The sequence below is a fragment of the Mesocricetus auratus genome, unplaced genomic scaffold (genome assembly GCF_017639785.1).
Source record: "Mesocricetus auratus isolate SY011 unplaced genomic scaffold, BCM_Maur_2.0 Super-Scaffold_100691, whole genome shotgun sequence".
In the NCBI taxonomy this organism is placed as follows: domain Eukaryota; kingdom Metazoa; phylum Chordata; class Mammalia; order Rodentia; family Cricetidae; genus Mesocricetus; species Mesocricetus auratus.
Window position 1 is genome coordinate 34,865,657 of NW_024429267.1, and position 21,932 is coordinate 34,887,588.

Consider the following 21,932-nt stretch of genomic DNA (forward strand, 5'->3'; position numbering starts at 1 on the left):
CTAGAGACCAGGGCTACTGAGCAACATCCTCTATTTCTCTGCAAAACTCACTCATCACATATATGAGTGAACTGCAAATGGAGTACTGCCAAGTAAAGAGAAAATTGAAAATAAGATTTATTTCTACTAAACTGGGCATCAAAAGTCAAACTTTAAAAATTCTAAAACTAGGCCTGGAGAGATGGCTCAGAGATTAAGAGCACTGGTTGCTCTTCCAGAGGACCAAGGTTCAATTCCTAGCACCTACATGGCAGCTCACAACTGTCTGTAACTCCAGTTCCAGGGGATCTGACACCTTCACCCCAATGCACATAAAATAAATTTAAATAAATTATTAAAAAATTTCTGAAACTAACCAAAACAGTACAGGCCAAGGAAATATTTTAGGATTTACATTTTCCCACCAATAGATGCATCCTTAGTCAACTGTCAGCTTTTTTCTGTGGCTGGTGGGCCCCCTCTTACTAGCTCTGTGATATATGCTGGTCTCATCTGTCTGACAAAGCTTAAAAGCAAATTATAATCACAACAAACTGTTTCCAAGGAACTTAACTGATACCTACAGAACAACTCAAGTACATTCCAGGAATACAAAGTATTTAGTGACTTCAGTGTCCAATGTAAATAATCAATAAATATGACCTATTGTGAAAAGAAAAAAAAACAAAACAGAAGCAGAAATGACAGAAAATATAATCATAGACAAGGACATTTAAAATTTTTACTTCATAGCATACAGAAATAGAGAAAACCTTAAGAAAAATGGAGGTCTAGAGATAGAAAAATGTTAAGTTCTGACATAAAAACACAGGTAAACTCAAATGTTTGCTAAGACTGTAGAGAATAAAATAATTCAGTCTTACATGTGCAAAGCTGCAATGTTACATGACAGTACAGTGGATGTGAGACTAAGACTGAAAACAAGCAGGTTGAATGTACAAGGTACAGACAATTAAACTGTTTTAATATAATCTCAGACTGAGTTTCTGTAAACCCGGTACTTAGTGTTAACCAATGTGAAACTACTGTAATCAACAAACATTAACTTAATGCTATTAATTCTAATTAATCTATAGATGTCACTCAAATTTTGCTAAGATCCAGCATGCAGTATGGGATCCTACACTATGATTGGGTGCCATGTCCTCTTAGTCTCTGTCACCCTGGGATACTTGTTTCCATATGACTTATTCCGAGTTTGTCTGGTATTTGCTCATGACCAGATTGGGATTAGATACCTTGCTGTCCTTTTCAATACATAATATCAGGAGGTACTGGATGCCTCGATACTGTGAAGTGGTATCTTGAGATAATCTTATGAGGAGATTCTTTGAGACTATACAAATATGCGATCACACTTAGGCTGACATACTTAGTACTCCTAGATACTTCCTCACCCTATTATATCTTATCTATTTATTTTTGTCTTCTATGTATGTTTACCTGTATGTATGTACCCCACCTGCATATCTAGTACCTGTGAAAAGTCAGAAGAGGGTGTCAATACCCCTGGAAATGAAGTTGTGAGTCACCATGTGGGTTCTAGGAATGGAACAGAGGTCCTTTGAAAGAGCAGCAAGTGTTCTTAACCACTGAACCATCTCTCTAGATTCCCAATTATATTTTTGTTATATGCTTTTATTTTTAACTGACATAACTGTACATATCTATGAATACAGTGTGACAGATCAATACATTTATACAATGTATGATGACCAGATTAGGGAAATTAGCATTATCTAACATCTAGACATCATTTCTTTGTTTTGAGAATGTTCAAAATTCTCCCTACTAACTGTGCTTAACTGTTCTGTGCTATAAACCATTAGAAATTATACCTACTATCCTGCAGCTCTGTACCCATTAACAATTATCCTTCCACAAATCCTTCCCCTATATCTTATTGAAGTTCTAAGAAAAACTATTCTGGCCAGGGGACAGTGGCACACACCTTTAATCCCAGCACTGGGGAGGCAGAGGCAGGCGGATCTCTGTGAGTTCAAGACCAGCCTGGTCTACAAGAGCTAGTTCCAGGACAGCCTCCAAAGTCACAGAGAAACCCTGTCTCGAAAAACAAAACAAAAAAGAACAACTATTCTGTAAGTACTTCCTTAATAATAGCTTTCTACATGTCTATATATAACAGAGTTTGCAGTGTCTTTCTGCTTGTACCCAGTTACTACTGTGGTGTTTACCAGTGCTGATTTCAATCTCCATCATTCTTCTTGAATTCATTAATTAGAATTCTACTATAAGGAAAAGTAATCCTTTCTTCCTATGCATTTATTCAACTCTTGTATCAGTAGTGACTCATAAATATTTATTTTATTCTGCAGGTTTTAATCCATTATTATTACTAATTTTGTGGCTCAAATAATTGGCCATCTGGAGTTCATTCAGATTAGTTTCAATGCTGTTCATTCAGATCTATCTGTCCATTATTTTTAGAGTATTTTTTACTTTTTAATTTCATAAGATATTCTATCCTCGTCATATATTTTCCTTATCCCAGCCCTGAAAGCAGCTACTGCTAATTGTTTTTTTAATTGAAATTGTACTAATATTGTAGCCATTAACCATATTTGGCTATTAAGTTCAAATTAAACAAAATTAAAAAGTATCTAATCATATAAGCCACATTTCAAGTCTTCAATAGCCACACAGAGCTGGTAGGTATTAAACTGGGAGTAAAACGTAAAATGTTTTCTTTTTCATATAAATATCTACTGGTCAGCACTCATATTGAACACATTTGTGTACAATCCTGTGCACATAATACTCTCCAAGCCCCTACATCTTTAAACAAAATGTCTTTGAGAAGCCTGCCTTCAAAGGAGAGCAGAAAAATGAGGATGAGTTAGCTAATAGTTGGGGTAGATAAGCACAAGTGTCTCAGAGGCATACATGTTAGAGTGGGAGATATAACAAGGTCAGTGAGACCCAGGAGATGATGAAGCAGGAGAAAACATAACCAAAGGAAGAAAGTCCTTGAAGTGGGGGGAAATGACTACAAACCTTGTAACCTACAACACAGGCCTGCCTGCAAGATATACTGGTGTAACAGTGGCACAAATGTTAAGAATAAACAACCTCTGCTTTTACTTAAGGCCCACTCCAGGAGATGGAACCCAAACCTGACACTACTAAAGTGGTCAAAAATCTGAGACTCTATAGATAGGTCACGGGCCTAGGGGAAAAATCTACTACTATTATTTTACTAAAGGAACATAGCAATGATGCCTTACAACATAATGCTATAACCATAGGTAAATGCATCATTTAACCCTCATCGGGTAAACTACTTATTGGGAATAGATGGGATTAACACAGAGACCCACAATTGGACAATGTGCAGAGAGCGAGGGACTTTGGGGCACTCAGTTCTTTTTTTTTTTTTTTTTTTTTTTTTGGAGGCTGTCGGTCCAGCCTGGCCTCGAACTCACAGAGATCCGCCTGCCTCTGCCTCCCGAGTGCTGGGATTAAAGGCGTGCGCCACCACTGCCCGGCTGCAGTTGTTTTCTTGGAGTCATCTACTACATCTGACTCCTAGAATCTTTCTGCCTCTTTTTTTTACATAGACCCCTGAGCCTTGAAGGATGATTTGATGAAGTCATCCCACTTAGAACTGAGTGCCCCAGCCGGGCGTTGGTAGCTCACGCCTTTAATCCCAGCACTCGGGAGGCAGAGGCAGGCGGATCTCTGTGAGTTCAAGACCAGCCTGGTCTACAAGAGCTAGTTTCAGGACAGCCTCCAAAGCTACAGAGAAACCCTGTCTCGAAAAACCAAAAAAAAAAAAAAAAAAGAAAACAACTGCTAGAGAGAGACAACAGAGTTGATATACATATGAACTCACTCACTGAGACTGTGACATGCCTAAGACCTACAGAGATTCAAACATGACAAAATTCCAGCACTGAGAAGAAGTAGATGCAAAGAAGCTACTTGCAATTGAGAACTGCTGGGAAGTCAGAGGTCCTTACCTATGGCCTTGCCATACCTTAATGTAGAAAGATATGTCATTTAACCCACATTCAATAAAAATTAGCTGAATATATAGTGACTTGCCATAACCTGAGTGGACCAGGTGAAAAAAAAAAACTGGATTATCTATCAGCTTGGTAAAGAAATGATATATAAGAGTTTAATTTTGAAGTTTCTGAAATATTTAAAATAAGAAGTTGGTCTGGAATGTAAAATAGAGAATTATTTCTAGGTAATTTTGGCAAAAAGTAAAAATAAAAAAGATATTTTGCTTACTGTACAACAAGCTGCTGGCACACAGTTCCATTCTCTGTTATCAGCTCATTCAGTTTTAATTCAAGGTGAACTTTTCCCTATGACAAAAAAAAATCGTAAACTGAACAGTCTATTTTGCTAACAGAATATTACAATATACTTTTGTCCAAATGGCACATATTTATTTGCTAACCACTCTCACAGGACCCTGCATATACTTAGTTGTTATAAATGCCTAATAATCAACAATGTACATATGAAAGTTCTGAAAGAAAACTTATATTAAATATGACATGCAAAAATTTAAGAACTCTATGCCCTGCTAAATAAATGTTTATGTACCTCAATGACCACAGTTTTTCCTTAAAGATGGCATTTATGTGTTTGGTAAAATTAAAGAGAAATTAATTTCTAAAGCTAAAGTTAAAGACAGTAAGAATCAATTCTTTAAAACTTTCATCAACTACTAACTTAATATAGCAGATTATGTTTATATAATTTAACATGGCAGATTTAATATCTGCCATATTTTAGGAGGTCCTATGGGAACAGCTAGAACAAACAGATGTCTAAGACACAGTTACTACCTACCAGAAGTTCATGAACTAGCCAGGGATACATAAATTAAATCAATGATGGAAAGACTGGAATAAAACAGAGTTCTCTCTGACACACAGTTGTTAAGGGCTGGGTTTAAAACACAGTTTGGTAAGAGTAAAGAAATTCAAGCTGTCAGCTTCCTCAAGAAAAGAGCTTAGGAACAACATAATCTAGAGCTTGGTTATCTTTTCCTTTCACTGGTGATGAGCAATTCTAAACTGGTTAACAATCAGTGCTGCATTACCTCTACACATCTTAATAATAAAGCAATAATAAAAACAGAAAATAAGGAGAAAAATCCAGCAAATAACTGGGAACTATAAAAAGAATTAAATGAAAAATTTAGAATTAAATAATAAAGTAACTGAAATGAGATGTATTTAACATCAGATCAGCTGCAGCTGAAGAGTGATAAAAAGGAGAGGCTAAACAGTAGAAAATACTCATAATGAAGCCCAGAGAACTGAAGAGCATAAGAGGGTGTGTGTGTGTGTACATGTGTGTACACATACAATACATGTATAAATCTTGACATCAAATTTTAAAATGCATGACAAATTTATGCATATTTCAGAAAAACAGAAGTACTCAGGCAAAATGCAATGCATAAAAATGAAATCCTCTTATGTCTGGACAGGCTCTAAATCATAAACATTTAAGTATTAATAACTTCCTTATTTAAACAACTCAGTATGTTCCAGGGTTGGTGAGACTGTTCCATGGTTAAGAATTCTGGCTGCTCCTGCAGAGGACCCCAGTTCAATTCCCAGCATCCACATGGCAGTTCACAACCATCTGTAATTCTAACTCTGGGAGACTGATTCATCTTCTGGACTCTAAGAGCACCAAATATGCACATGGTGTACATACACACACATGTAGACACTCACACAGACACATAAAATACACAAATCTAAAAAATAAATTTCAAAGAACTTGGTATGTTTCCACTGTTTTTAAAAAACTTAAGAGGGGAGAAAAAAGTAAAACTTATGGCTTCTGACAGATTTTTGCTGCTTGCCTTGAGATCAGGTCTTTATTTTCTAAGCTGTTCCTGAAGTCAGACCAGATGACCATCCTGCATCAGCCTCCAGAGTAGATGGAATTACAAGTTTGCATCACCACAGCATCTGGCATGGATTTATCTAGAGAAACTACCTCTGTAAATAATTTTGGACAAAATTGTCTGTCACATAAAACACAAAGCTTTATTTTATAACATCTCTCATATTAGCTTTATTTTTCTCTTTAAAAAAACAATAATTTAATAAAGCAGGGAACAGTGATGCATGCCTTTAGTTCCAGCACTTAGGAAGCAGAAGCAAGAAGATCTCTGAGTTTGAGGATAGCCTGGTCTACACAGGGATTTCCAAGTCAGTCAGGACTATACAGTGAGACCTTGTTTCAAAATAAATAAATAAAAATTTTTTTAAAATTAAGTAAAAAAAGAGATAGAATGGCTAATTTCTGTTATCTCCCATGTACAAATTTATAAACGAAATGAAGTTTTAAAAATCAACCTATAATAATGAATTATACTTTTATATTCATGATGCCTTAATTGAGCATGTGTTTAATAAACTAGTGTAAGTTTCTTCTTAAATGTCATACCAATAACTTATGGGATGACCCAGATTACCCTTTTGGTAATAAGTAATTGCATCAAAAAGACATAACTGACATTCATCTGGGTTTGCTGTCTGTACAAGTTGTGTGGGACACCACCCATAATTAACAGTTTTGTGTAAAGTATGTTCTGTTTCATGGCACCTAAGAAACAAGAATGGAACAAAGCTTAAAAGTCATAAGTTTACAGCTAAGAGGAGGGTTGTAAGCACTAAAGTCAAACAAAATTTACAGAAGGCATTGGCACAAGCTGTACTAACTTTACTTGTATGGAAGAAAACACAGAAAATGACACCAAGTGGTACACAATGACTACCAGAATCATAACCAGGTCTATAATCTAAGGTAGAAAATGCTTTGAAATGAAAGAAGCAGTTAGCCAGAATCAAGACCTGATTAGAAGTCAAGGAAAGGAAGGGCTAAAAATGTCCACTGAACTTAGTGGCATAATGTCCTACTATGTAGGACGAGCCATTTATGCTTTCCTCAGACTCACTGCAGAGTCTGAAGGTATATTTTCATAGTTTAAGAGTACAGTTCAACTCAGAGGGGGAAATGGCAACAAAACAAACAAACAAACAAAAAAAAAAGAACCAAGAAAAAATTCTGCGTGTTATGAAGAAGGCAGAAAAGGGGCTGAAGAAATGTCTCAGTGGTTAAGAGCACTCATGCTCTTGTAGAAGACCCAGGTTTTACTCCCAGGACCTATATTGTAACTCACAACCACCTGCAACTCCCATTCCAGGGGATCTGATGCCCTCCCCTGACTTCTGTGGGCTTTGCACACATGTGGCATACATACATATACACAGGACCAGGTACATACACATAAAATATTCTTTTAAAAATATTTTCCAAGGAAATGAAGACATGGCTCAGCAGTTAAGAGCACTGGCTGCTCTTGCAGAGGACCTGGGTTTAACTCTTAACACCTCCATGGAGAGTTGCAAGCATCTGTATCTCCAGTTCTAACACCCTCTGACTTTCACAGGCACTAGGCACACTTGTGGTGGACACATATGTATAGGCAAAACATTAACACACATAAATTTTTTAAATTAAAATTCTGTCCAAAGCTGGGTAGTGGTGGTGCACACCTTTAATCTCAGTACTTGGGAGGCAGAGGCAAGTGGATCTTTGTGAGTTCAAGACCAACTTGGTCTACAAGAGCGAGTTCGAGGATAGGCTCTAAAGCTACACAGAGAATCACACAGAGAAACCCTGTCTCAAAAAACAAAAAACAAAATCAAAACAAAATTCTGTTCAAAAGGGTAGAAAATGCACTCATTAAATACTGCTAGCATGAACTTTTGAAAAGAAAATAATAACTGTAATAATAAAGTAGCAAAGTAAAAGGCTAAGGTATAAATAAATGCAAGTCACTGGCAGGGATCTTCTCCTTCAAGAATAAACAACATTTATGCATGTCAGTTCCTGTGTCTTTACAAGCAAAGACAATCCTTTACACTGAGATCATAAATGATCCTTGGGAAACAATTATCAGTAATCATTTGAGCTTCAAATACAAATTAGTGGTGACAACAGGAAATTAAATGTCTCCCTCGCTGAGATAAAGATACTAATCATTTCATCCACTCAAGCCCCTAGACAAACAGGCCTAACCCAAACTCCAGAATGTACTGCCCTATAATGTTTCCTCCGACCACACCAAATGAGACGTCAGTGGATAGTGACCCAAATTTAGTCAACATCTCTGCAAATTGTGTCTCTCAAAAATGAATAATGCATTTTTAGAGTCAATAAAAGAGTACATTCACAGAAAGAAACAAAGAGGTATGTACTCTCATTAGACATACAAAAAGGATGGGTAAAATCTTATCTTTAAGACTCTTTAAATGTAGCAGAGGAGAAACTCTGCCTCAAAAAACCAAAAAAATAAAAAAAGGTAAGTGTCTAACTACATTCTAAATATTTGCCTTTACACCCACAGTTAAGTGTAGTCCTCGTCTGAAATACCAAGGAAACTTCTCTTTGCAACACACCAAGACCACTACAGAAAACCATAACCAACAAAATGCAGAACTATAGAGCCCAGTCCCAACAGATACATCTACAATTCTCCTTTATTTAAGGTCTGGGGTCATTGTGCAAGAGGTGGATGGAAAGATGGTAAGAACCAGAGGATGGTTCAGGGAGTCTGCTGTGAAACTGTGTCTCATAGTAATGTTACAAAGTACATCCATAAAGTTTCACCAACAGAAAGTTAATGGGGATTGGGATGAAGGTAGCCCAGGAGGTCCCAATCCTACACAAAGAACTATAGCCACCTAAGGAATGCTGACAGCAGGAGAAAATAGTCCTCCCCAGGGAAGAACACACTAATTGGTTGTCCGATACCAAATGGTAGGCCCTGAAAACATACATAAAGACAGCATTGTACAGATCGAGCAGGTTGTAATTATGAATTGAAGAATATATGTATAGCCGGGCGGTGGTGGCGCACGCCTTTAATCCCAGTACTCGGGAGGCAGAGGCAGGCGGATCTCTGTGAGTTCGAGGTTGGGCTGGACCGATAGCCTCCAAAACAATACAGAGAAACACTGTCTTGTAAAAACAAAACAAAAAAAGAATATATGTATATACACACATACATATGTACACATAAGTGTATGTAACAACTGATAAAAAAGAAGACATGAATTTGAAAAAGAACAAGGAGGGATATGTGGGAGGGTTTGCAGGGAAGAAAGGGAAAACAATGTAATTATATTATAATCTCAAAAAATTAAGAAACAACTTTTAAAAAAGACGGATATGATATTGTGTAATTGCAATCCCAATGCTAGAGAAGCAGAGACAGGCAAATCCCCAGGCCTCACTAAGCAGCAAGTCTAGCAAGTTAGTGAACTCCAGATCCCAAGGAGAGACCCCTTATCTCAAAAAAAAGAAAGAGGGAGCAGCTTGAGGAAAAGATACCGGAGGTTATTCTCTGGCCTCTAAATGGGCAAGTTCACAAGCACATGGACACCTGCACACACATACAATTTCCCCATACTTCCCCAACCTTTTTTCTCTTTATTTTACAAGTATAAAGTTGTTACAATGAGAGTGAAAGAAGAAAACATTAACTATTCTCTCTGCAAAATGAAAGGTTAAAAAAACTAACATGAAACGAAAGAAATCAATCAGTGGATCTCAGTTCTACCTGCTTTACAGCACGCACTGCTGTGGGGTTGGGGTCTCCTGCTAAGGATGACACTATACAGTGTTCATTCATCAAAGCCCCAAATAAAAACTTTCTCTATGGCAGCCAACCATTTTATGAGAAATTAAAGTCATTTCAAAGATCACTTTTAGCTTATGTGAACTTTTATCTTGTCTGCTATTGTCTAACCGCCAATCAACACACAGCTTTTGTGCAAATGCCTGATGACGAGCACACAAGCTCCCTAGGAACTTTCTAATGCACCCCCACTAGGCAGTCCAGTGCTGTGATTAGATTCAGACAGATCTCCACTGGAAAAGCCAGTGTATCTTTTAATCCTATTAAAATAATCTGTAAAATGAGGTTAAGACTACTTACTTCATAGTGCTATTGTGGACCCTAAATGACAAAATGTATATTAAGTACTCACTGTTGTACGTGGTACATACTTTTATCATTACTAAAAGCAATCATTAGATGGAGTCCTGGCTAAATTCATTTTCTATATTGTCATCTATTTTTATGTTTTCATTTTTTTAAGTTAAAAACATGCAGGGTAAACAAACACTAACAGACTAGGCTCTGTATTCTCAGATTGGTTTGTGGCTAAATAATAATATTCCTAATGATACCATATTATCTGAAAAAGTATTATCCATCCCTCCCACCTCCTACAACATTCTTCTTTTACAATCTATTTTAAATAACGGGTAAATCTTGCTAATTACCATTTAAGATAAAAGTTCTGGAAAGGTTAATGACTAATGATCATGAAACCAAACAGTACTAAAATTTAAAATGCCAATACTATATATAAAACATAAATGCTACTTTAAGTATGCTCATGTTTTAGAGGTGACAGCTTTATATAAACACTGTCAAAAGCCTGTGCCACAGTATTAGTTTCTAGTATTGTCTCCAAGTATTACATAAAGAATACTCTATAGAGCCCTACATTTTCAGAACAAAATCTTTAGATCCTTCAGAAAAGTCATGCTGGTCATTAAGAATGCATTTAATAAATAAATTGTACTAAATCTTCTAATCCATTTCAGACCAAAATCTCAAAGGCCTTTCTTATCTTCCCTTGTGTTCAAATTACTAGAAAGATTAGAAGGGTGCAGGGATGCATGCCTGTAATCCCAACACTAGGAAGGTTCTAAGGTGTATAGCCAACCTCAGGTACACAGTGACCACCACCTCCAAAAAGGTTAACACCATACCCAATTTCTCATGTGGATTGTATACAGAAAATGTAGTAAATCGTGTCAAAAAAGAAAAAGTAAATTGATAATTTTGTAAGGCTACATTAGAAAGGCACCTATACCGGCTAGTTTTATGTCAACTTGACACATGCTAGAGTTATCTGAAATGAGAGAACTTCAATTGAGAAAATGCTGCCATAAGATCCAGTTGTAGAGCATTTTCTTAATTAGTGATTGACGGGGGAGGGCCCAGCCCATTGTGGGTGGGGCTACCCCTGGGCAAGTGGTCCTAGGTTCTATAAGAAAGCAGGCTGAGCAAGCCATGAGGAGGAAGCCAGTAAGCAGCACTCCTCCATGGCCTCTTCCATCAGACCTCCTGTCTCCAGGTTCCTGCCCTGTCTGAGTTCCTGCCCTGACTTCTTTCAATGATAAAGTGTCTTAATTTGGAAACTCCTTTTATAAAAATGAAACATTTAATTGGGGTTGGCTTATAATTCAGAGGTTTAATTCATTAGCACAACGGCGAGAAGCATAGCAGCACATAGGCAGAAATGACACTGGAGAAAGACCTGAGGGTTCTACATCTTAATTGGCAGGTAGAAGCAAGACAGTGCCATACTGGGCATAGCTTGAGCATCAGAGACCTCAAAGACCACCCGAGTCACCCACTTCCTCCATCAAAGCCACAAATACTTCAGCAAGGTCACACTTCTTAATAGTGCCACTCCCTAAGAGCCTATGGGGTCATTCATTCAAACTACCACAAACAGCAATATGGTAGTATAAATCAAATAAACTCTTTCCTCCCTAACTTGATTTTTGGTTTCAGTGTTTCATGACAACAATAGAAACCCTAACTAGGACACCCCCATAGGTTTGTTTGTTTGTTTGTTTTAAAAACAAAAGTTTATGCAGCCTGGTTGGCCTTAAAAATCCCATCTTCACTTCCTAGGTCCTGGGACTACAGGTATATACCACGATATTCAGCTTCTGTGATTCTGGGGTGCACATCCAGGTCTTTGTGCATGCTGGTCAAACACTCTACCAACCGAACTACAACACAGCTCAAAATTAATAGTTTTAAAGTATTTTTCTCATGCCATATGAGTCCAATATGGTGAGTTTTATTCTCATCTTACAGAAATGAAGCCAAAGATCATCAAAATAACCATATATTAAAAACACCAAGTAAAAATTTTCTGTCTTCTAATTTCAGCCCATTCTACTTCCTCACATTGCTTCTCACCTGGGTTATTGACAATGCTATACTATTGGGATATGAATTATACTTACGGTCAAATGAAAAGAATATTAAAATGGGTGGAACAGATAAAACAAAAGCAGTACTTGGCTGTATTGTGTACTTAAGGGATTTCAGCACTCAATACGTATTTCTGAGATTTAATCATAGAGATTGCATGAAAGGTTATGAGGAAATAGAGACACACTTATTTGCTAAGTATCTATGGGTATTTTTTTTCTTCCCCTTATCTTAAACTTCTATTTGAGTCCTAGTGGCAAATTATAGCCTCCTCAAGAGAGGAAGAAGCCTGATTGCAATTATACTCTTAGAAAGGGTTTCACAATCATTACTGTATTTAATAAGTAGAGTTACGAAACAAACACACAAAAAGATTCTCCTAGAAATAATTAAGTCATAGAAACTCAAGTTTCCTAGAAACTTCAATTACTTGGCTAAATATACATTTCTGTTCATATACAGAATCCATACACAGCCTTTTATTTTGGCAAGAGGAAAGAAGAAGCTAACGAGCATAATGACATCCTTCAAATAAAAGAGTGAACAGGAAGGAGGAGGTAGGAATGAAGGCTGTGCATCGAAGACCCAGCATCCCTCCTCCCCTGTCTAGTTTATTAGAAATGGAATAAAAGTATCCTGATGAGAATGAATATAATCAGACTTCCATGTATTCCCCTAAAGGACAGAGTTAACAAAACATCCTTTTCTTTAAAATGTTCTCCTCTTTTAAAAAAGTAGTAATTTGAAACTGGAACTCAGAAATGAAGGAAATGTCTTCTTGCTGAGTGTGACAGCACACACCTTTAATCCCAACACTGAAAGGCAGAGGCAGATGGACCTCTAGGACTTATAGGCCAGCCTAGGCTATACAGTATGTTAAAGGATATAGAGTGACCCTGTCTCAAAAATAAACAACAAACTTCCTAAACCCATATGTATATACAACCACACATTATTTTTTATTATAATTATCAATGCACATCAATTGCACTTACTAATGGATTTCACTGTGGCATATCTAGATATGCATATATTGTACTTTGCTCATTACCTTCTGTAAATGTCTTTTAGACTTTAGATTTTGTGGTTAGTCCTCTATGAATACATGTATATGTGTATGTGTGTGGGTGCATGAACACGAATGAAGGTCAGAGGTGAGAGTTGGTTCTCTCTGGGGATTGAGCTCAGGCCATCAGGCTTGGCAGCAAGCACCTTTACACAGTGAGCCATCTCACTGTGCATACCTTATTTATATTCAAATCAAAGAGTCGCTTCTTTCCAGCTCCCTATCACTTGAAGGTCTACAATGTGTGGCATTAGAACCTAAAACATGCTATAACAAGTTCTAACAGTATAAACTAGTATAATTAGTTGGTTTTCATTCATTTTCTGTATGTTACAATCTCTTGTAGTACTTAACTTACCTGAACTTCTGAATTCGAGTCAATAGGCTGCAGTGAAAACCAAGTTTCTTTACCACTGTGATTACACAAGTCTTCTTTTTTGATGGCTACTTTTCCTACAGAAAATAAATGAAAAAAATATTTTATATACTCTTACCACTCATAAGCAGTGTTGAATACTTTATAGAAAATACTTTAGACTTGAATCTGTTGATATAAAAATCCACCACCTGTGAAATAGGATGTTGCTATGTAGCCCTAGCTGTCCTGGTACTTGTTAATATAGCCCAAGATAGACTTGAACACAAGGTAATCCTCCTGCCTTAGCTTTCCGAGTACTGAAATTACAGATTTTTATTTAGTTATTTGGGATAGAGTTTCTCTGTGTAACATTCCTTGAACTTCTTTGTAGACTAGGCTGGTCTTGAACTCAGAGATCCAGCTACCTCTGCCTCCCAAGTGCTGGAATTTAAAGCATGCACCACCACTGCCTGGCTGGGAGTACAGAATTCAAAAACCCATCTGTATCATTTTTTTTCCTATACTCTAAAAAAGAAATGTCTTATTTCTGTTTGTCCATTGGCAGGCCCTTTTGTAGGTCATTCTGAATCAGGGGATTAGAAAAACTCAGCCATAATCCCAGCACTCGGTAGGCAGAGGCAGGTAGATCTCTGTAAATTTGAGGTCTGTCTGGTGTACAAACAGAGTTCCAAAACAGTCAGGACAAAAAGAACCCTGTCTCAAAATACCAGAAAAAAAGCCAGGCGTTGGTGGCACACGCCTTTAATCCCAACACTTGGGAGGCAGAGGCAGGTGAATCTCTGTGAGTTTGAGACCAACCTGGTCTACCAAGTGAGTTCCAGGACAGGTTCCAAAACAATACAGAGAAACCCTGTCTTGAAAAAAAAAACAGAAAAAAAGAAGGAAGGAAGGAAGGAAGGAAGGAAGGAAGGAAGGAAGGAAGGAAGGAAGGAAGGAACAAGAACTCAGTTGGACTCTAATGTAATTGTATTTTAGCACCATAATTTTCTCAGATTAATATTTTACTAGTACATTGAGGATAAAAAACAAAGTGTAAATGGCAGTAAAATATAATGTTCCAGGTTCTATAAGGCTGTGAATGAAGTGTTATGTGCTGGCTATTTTTGAACAGTTACAGTGGCATTTAACAAGAGGTTATATGTTACAATTAAGCAAAAGGACAAACATCACATATTAATGAAAAGTACCTCAAAAACTATCTTTTTAAAATTTCACTTTATCCAGACATTATTAAACTTACTACCCTGCTTCAATTCATACATTAAAAATCAAGGCAGCTCTCTAAAGCTCCTCTCTACTAGGGAAAGATAATGCACCATGACCAAAGTAGTATGAAAGAAAGAAACATGATATTTAAATGAAGTATTTGTCATGTTGGTGCAAAGCATTTCCTTCCTCAATTCAAGTTTTAAGAAGTAGACATAGTTTTGCATATGATTAACAATTCAAAGATTTCACACAAGTTCCAACAAAGGAGATATGCTACAGTTTAAAAGCAATTTGTTTTCCTTTTTTTAAAAAGTAACTACTTGGGGCTGGTAAGAGCACTGGTTACCCTTCCAAAGGACCCTCAATTTCCAGCACCCACATGACAGCTCACAACTGCTATAACCCCGGTACTAGGAGATCTGATACCATCACCTTACACATAAATTCAGACAAAACACCAATGTACCTAAAAAAAAAAAAAAAAAAAACCAAAACCAAAAAAACTACTTTCAGGTACCTCAAATGTATGTTATGCCCCTTTGCTTGTAACATAGCTTATTTTTAGTTCAGCAGTTGAAAACACTAAGAAAATGATAAACTTTTATGAGAAGCAGCATCAACTTTGGGCTATCAAGTGAAAAGCAAGACTTTAGAAAAATAAACGCAGAAAAACTTATGTTTGAAGTATTTTGTTTTCTTTTGTTTTGTTTTTCCTGGAAGCAGATTGTAATTATACAACTGCAGGATATACAAAAAAAACATACTGCAGGCTTTTCTCATTTTAAAAATATTTTATCTTGCACTCTGGAGGCAAAAGCAGGTAGATCTCTGTGAGCTTGAGCTTGAGGTCAGCCTGGTGTATAAAGTGCATTCCAGGACAGCCAGAGCTACACAGGGAAACCCTGTCTTGGAAAAAGAATTATTGACTTGTACCTACCTATACGAAGATCTCTTTGTAAAACATTTTTATCATAAACATAAAATGACAAATACTGGAAAGTTCTTGGAATCTCAAAGTAAAATTCTTCACTGAAGTATGGTCTAGAGAGAAAAGAGAAAGCTCATTATGTCAAATAATATGTAATTTATTGTTACATTAAATAATTCATTACCACCATTATTAAAATGGTACTATTAAATAAAATCACATTCAAATGCCACTTCCAATAAATATCAATGAAATTATAAACTAAGATTCTTAAGAACTTCAAAACCCCCAAAATTATTCTCAATACTGTTTTCAGACAAATCCTATACAAATCAAGCTGAACTGAAAAGACCTCAGGTGTCAAAAGAATTCCAAACACATAGCTTTTCAGAAAGTCCTGTAGACAGAAGATCTAGTAATTGCCTAGGCCATGCTACCTAAAGCAGACCTAAATGAGAGGCAAGAACAAAGCCATCCACATTATAATAACTATATAATTATGTGTATAATTAATATAAAATGTTAACTACTAGAAATATGTAACTATATAAAATTGTATTGGCCACAAATGTATTATAAATATTTCTAAATATTTTCATTATCTTTCCTGAATTATTTATAAATTCTATGGAGGTTGGTGACCTTTGATAAATTTACAAAACCGTGTAGCTTCCATCCCAATCAAAATATAGAACAGGAACCACTCTACAAAGTTCCCTTATGCTCCTAATAGTACCTTACACAAACAACTATTTATATGGGGGTGGGGGAGTTCAGGGCCTAGAACCTGGGGCCTTGTATAACCTAGGCAAGAACTCTACCACTGAGTTGTATTCTTAGCCCAGTGATAAGATTTCTTTCTAAGTGTGTGTATATGTGTACACATGTGTCCAAGGGTGAGTGTATGAGTTGAAGTCCAGAGTCTTTTTCTGAGCCTGAATCTTCCTGTTCCTACATGCCCAGCTCATTTTCATGTCATGGTAAATAGCTTTTCACATGGGCACTCAGGATCCAAACTCAGGTCCTCATTCTTACACAATGAGCACTTTACTGACTGAGCTATTTCCCCAGCCTCATTGATTTGATTTGTGTGTGCATGTATGTGTATGTGTGCATCAGTATAGAGATCAGAAGTTGAAGTATCTTCCTCCATCTGTCTCCACCTTATTTCTTGATACAGGATTTCTAACTGAACCTGTAGCTCACTGATTTGGCTATACTGACTGGCCAGCAAGTTGCAGGGATCCTGCTGTCTCCGCATCCTTAGTCTTGGGGTTATAGCTCAAGTGTTTGTAAAATGAAGTTCTCAATGCTTTCAAGGCAAGTACTTTATCAACTGAGTCATCATGGTTGGGGAAGAGGCTTGGGAGGCCCCATTGGCAGTTAATGGCTATTGGAAAAGGAAGAATCATTTTCTTCAGTGATGTACCCATGCTTATGCAAGCATTTCTAATTAAACTCAGTGGATCACACACAAAAAGAAAAATACATGAAAATAGGGGAACTTGTGGAAAGGAGTTCAGAGAGTGTATGAGGGGTATGATTTAAAAACAATACATTCATGTACAGAATTGTTGCAAGATATCTGAGCAAACTGTGCAAAGATGTGTCGCTGTTTACCTTGCCTAAGGCACCAAATTGGTTTAATAAAGAGATGAATGGCCAAGAGAGGTTAGGTGGGACTTCTGGGAAGAAAGAGGAATGAATCCAGGCTTGTGAGAGACATGCAGCAAGACATGAAGGGAGTTAGACACACAGAATGGAAAAGAGGTAAAAAGCCACATGGCAGAATGAAGATTAATAAAAACAGGTTATTTTAAGCTATAAGAGCTAGTTGGGAACAAGCCTAAGCTAAAGGTCAGGTTTTCATAATTAGTAAATCTCTGAGTTATTATTTGGAGGCTGGCAGTACCAAAAGAAAGTCCAACTACACAGAATTTTCAAAGATTGAATTAAAAATAAAACCTATCTCCCAAAAACTTCCCTTATGCCCTTTGCAATTACCCCACTACACTATGAGTCGGATGGGGGATGTCCTTCTGTATATATGTTTCTCTTATTGGTTGATGAAAAAAACAGTTTGGCCAATAGCTAGGCAGGAAGATAGGCAGGGCTACCAGCGCAGGAAAATTTAAGGAGAGGAAAGCAGAGAGGGGTAGGCAGAGCAAGGAGATGCCATGTAGTCACCAAAGAAGTAAAAGGTCCTCGCATTCTCCAGGAAGCCAAGACCATGTGGAAATACATAGACTTATAGAAATGGGTTAATAATGAAGACAGAGCTAGCCAATAAGAAGCCCTAGCCATCGACCAATAGTTTTATAATTAATATAACATCCGTGTGCTTATTTGGAGCTGAAGGGTGATGAGACCTGATAGGACAAGAAACTCCAGCAATAACATGAGTCGACTGGTAAAACTTGTATACATTATTGATTAAACCCAAATAGTGACAAAACGGTTTTAGATTGTGGTTTCTTGATGATTAATGGTGCTTCATCTCTCTTCATGTGTCTCCAAGATGTGTACATCATCTTTTATGAAATATCTGAGACTTTTCATATTTTAAATTTCTTAATTACTAAGGGTTTTGCTTTGATTTAGAAAAGTTTAAAAGCAAAATCTCTTACATCATTCTTTTGGGAATTCTACAGTATTTTCTGTTTTATAATTCAAAGTCATAAAAATTAAAAATCAAGAAAAAAATCAGAGGGAGAAAAAGTTACAAAGATCTAGCATGTAGTTACTTTCAGCTGAATGGTTGATCACAACGTACACAAATATTGAGAACATTATAATATGATCAAGATCAATAAAGGTTTTTAATATAGATTGTTTTGTCCCATTCTAGAAGGAAAGATTAGAGGGCATTCAGAATCTAAGAATTATCTAACCTAACTAGCTACACTCTTAAGTATCTATGATAGTAACACTGCTAGCTTTAAATTATCTTTCAAACTGTTTTCTTGTTTGTAAAGGTAGAAAAAGAAATAAAGAAAACTGATTTCGCCGGGCGTTGGTGGCTCACGCCTTTAATCCCAGCACTTGGGAGGCAGAGGCAGGCGGATCTCTATGAGTTCGAGACCAGCCTGGTCTACAATAGCTAGTTCCAGGATGGACTCCAAAGCCACAGAGAAACCCTGCCTCGAAAAACCAAAAAAAAAAAAAAAAAGGAAACTGATTTCAGCATTTCCCACTACATAAAAATTTAGAAATGTTAAGGGATAAACAATATATAAGCTAATTCTGGTTATTTTCATATATATGGCTATATAGCTATATATTACAAACTACAAGTATATAAGTTATGGACAATTACTATTTAACTTTATCACTGGTTATCTTGTGATATAAAATTGCTGTAACACACTGAAATTTAGTAATTTCAAATCCCAGCTGTGCTTTTAACTTCCTTCATTACGTGACAAAAGTACTCTGCCTTTTGGTGACATGATTTCATCATTCACATGTAAATAAAAAGTCAGGCATGAATTTGTATGACAAATGTGAAAAACATCAAGATTCTAAATCAATATGGGCATATGACTTATGACAACATTTTTGAAGTGTATTCCCAATCTTTTAGGCTACTATTGATTGTTTTTTGAGGGAGGAATAGTTGTGAAGTCAGAGAATAACCAGTGGGAGTTAGTTTTCTCCTTTCACCATGTGGGTTCTGGGTACTTACTATGGAACAATCTTTGTACACTGTAAATATGTGTTGCTCTCGTTGTTAATAAAAAGCTTATTGTGGGAAGTTGGGCAGAGTGAGAGGAGTTGTCAGCCAGATGGGAAGGAAGCAGGGTATGCAGCATATAGATTAACAAAAATGGGTTATTTTAAGTTGTGAGAGCTAGTTAGTAATAAGTCTGAGCTATCAGCCGAACATTTATAATTAATAGTTAAGTCTCAGAGTGGATATTTGGAACAACTGCAGGGACACAGAAAAACTCTGACTACAGGTACTGAACTCAAGGTGTTAAGCTTGACAGCTGACACCTCTACCTACTGACTAAGTAAGCCTCTACACTGGCCTGCTTCAGTTTAATATGATCCTTTCCTTATGAAGACTTCAAAATTAGCCAGGCATTGGTGGCGCACGCCTTTAATCCCAGTACCCTGAAGGCAGAGGCAGGCAGGATCTCAGTGAGTTTGAGGCCAGCCTGGTCTGCAGAGTGAGTTCCAGGACTGTTATACAGAGAAACCCTATCTCAAAAAAATTTTTTTAAGTTCAAAATTATAAGAACCAAAAGACATAAAAGGGCATGCAGAAAGGTATGCCTACAACACAGGCATTTCAGAGGCTGAAGTAGGAGTAAGAGGCTCAGGGCAAACCTGGGCTACATAGCAAAAACCCTGTGTGCAGAGGAAGAGGAGAAGAACAAAGGGAAAGGGAATGTGGAAGAGAGAAGAGAGAAAGGAAGACCTGGAAGGAGACACAGGCAAACTTCAGAGGAAAAGACAGGCAAGTATAAAGGGGTGGGGGCAAACAGAGTACCAAAATATATTCCAGAAATCCAACAAATACAAGCTATGACAACTGTTTCATTTACCACACTCTTCAACAGCTCCTAGAATCCTCGACTGTGTTGTTTCTGAAGACTATCCTTTCAGCAGTTTAGTGGTGGTGGGATTTTTGTTTGTTTGTTTGGTTGGTTGGTTTGGTTGTTGTTTTTTTTGAGACAGGATCTCGATATGTAGCCCTGACTGGCCTGGACTTCCTATATAGACTAGGCTGACCTCAAAATCAACAGAGATCTTCCTGCCTCTGCCTTCTATGTGCTGGGATTAAAAGCATGTGTCATGACACCTGACATTAGCACAATTCTAAATCAGAATTACAACTACAAACACTGCAACAAGGCAGAGGAGGCAAATTAAGAATTTGCTGTGATACTTTCAAAATGTAATTACACCTTCAAAGATGAAAGCATCCTACCAAGGGCTTATATCCCCTAATAATATACTAGCAAGTAACTTGTAAGAAATTTGTGTGTTTGTTCATGTGTGTATGCAGGTGCAGGGGTAGGGAGTATGTGTAGACCAGAGGGTGACATCAGGTATTTTTCTCAATCATTTTCCAACTTATTTTTTGAGACAAAGTCTCTTGTTGAACAATTTGGCTATACTGGCTGGCCATCGAGTTCCTGGGATCCTCCTATCTCCATGTCCCCAGCACTGGGACTACAAGTGGAAGCTACTATGCCTGGCTTTCTCACATGGTGCTGGGGATGGAACACCAGTTCTCATGTTCGTGCATCAAGTACTTTACCAACTAAGCCATCTCTCTAGCTCCAACTTGAGTGAACTTTAAGAACCAATTTATTCTTTGGAGAAATAAAATGATGCACTTTGAGGGAAGTGCAAATAAATAGGCAAAATTTAGCCCAGAGTATAGTCTGAAGTCTTCCGACAGTTTTTTTCAAACATTTAATAATGTCATGTAAAAGATGGACTAAACTTGTTTCCCAGAAAAATCTAAGGGACAGAGTAGGACAACTAACAAAAAATACTTTCTAAGGCAATGAAAAGACACATGAAAGCAAGCACTGCATTGATGTCATTCTCACAGACAGAGGAGTAAACAGACCTGAGTAAGCGCTTGGCACATAGCTGGATGTCATTTTAATAATCATTAACCAATTAGACATAAGCACTTTCTGAGTCAGAACAGTTCAAAGACCAAGCGGACTGCTTAGGAAGCTTGGACTTCTTGGTGACTGGAACATTATTAAGTAGATGCCACATGACCACTTGCCAGAGTTACTGCTTAAGGAGCCCAACATTGTTAGCCCAGCTTACTCAACATTCAAGGCCTCTTCAAATGCTTACATTCTATAATTCTAAAATTAATTCATAATAGAAAAGAAAACCTTTAAATAAAAATGTTTGTTTCAATTCAAGAAAGTCAACTTGATAAAAATATGGAAAATATTTAAAACTATGAATATATATCAAATGAACAGCAATTTCTTATTTTCTACCAACCTTAAAGACTTTTCAACAACCTGGGTGCGATAAACTTCTTCTTGGTCCAAATTTATAGTGCAGAAACAATCTCTCATTTTGTTGGGTCCAAGATATGGCAATAAATTTTTTGCTTCATCTGTTGGCACAAAAATTTAAATTAATGTTAAATATCCTTACTTATATAACCCAAGGCTTATATATGAATTCAGTCTGGAAGAAGGCATAATATGATGTAGAGAAAAAAGCAATTGGTGATCAGAGAGGTCAAGAGGTCTAAAAAGAACAAGTA

General features: G+C 37.0%; 1 protein-coding gene across 5 annotated transcripts in view; it reads right to left on the reverse strand.

Moving 5' to 3' along the window:
* Rasa2 (RAS p21 protein activator 2) overlaps positions 1-21,932 on the reverse strand; it is a 104,123-nt gene that overhangs the window by 62,633 nt on the left and 19,558 nt on the right. For all 5 annotated transcript variants that reach the window (XR_005874688.1, XM_005080728.4, XM_040739624.1 and 2 more), the window contains exons 2-5: positions 21,662-21,779; positions 15,686-15,789; positions 13,519-13,613; positions 4,258-4,334 (exon numbers count right to left, since the gene is read on the reverse strand). Coding sequence is in view for 4 of the 5 variants with exons in the window: in XM_005080728.4 (XP_005080785.1) it covers positions 4,258-4,334; positions 13,519-13,613; positions 15,686-15,789; positions 21,662-21,779 (394 nt within the window). In the remaining variant the exon portion in view is untranslated. The remainder of the gene's footprint in view (positions 1-4,257; positions 4,335-13,518; positions 13,614-15,685; positions 15,790-21,661; positions 21,780-21,932) is intronic.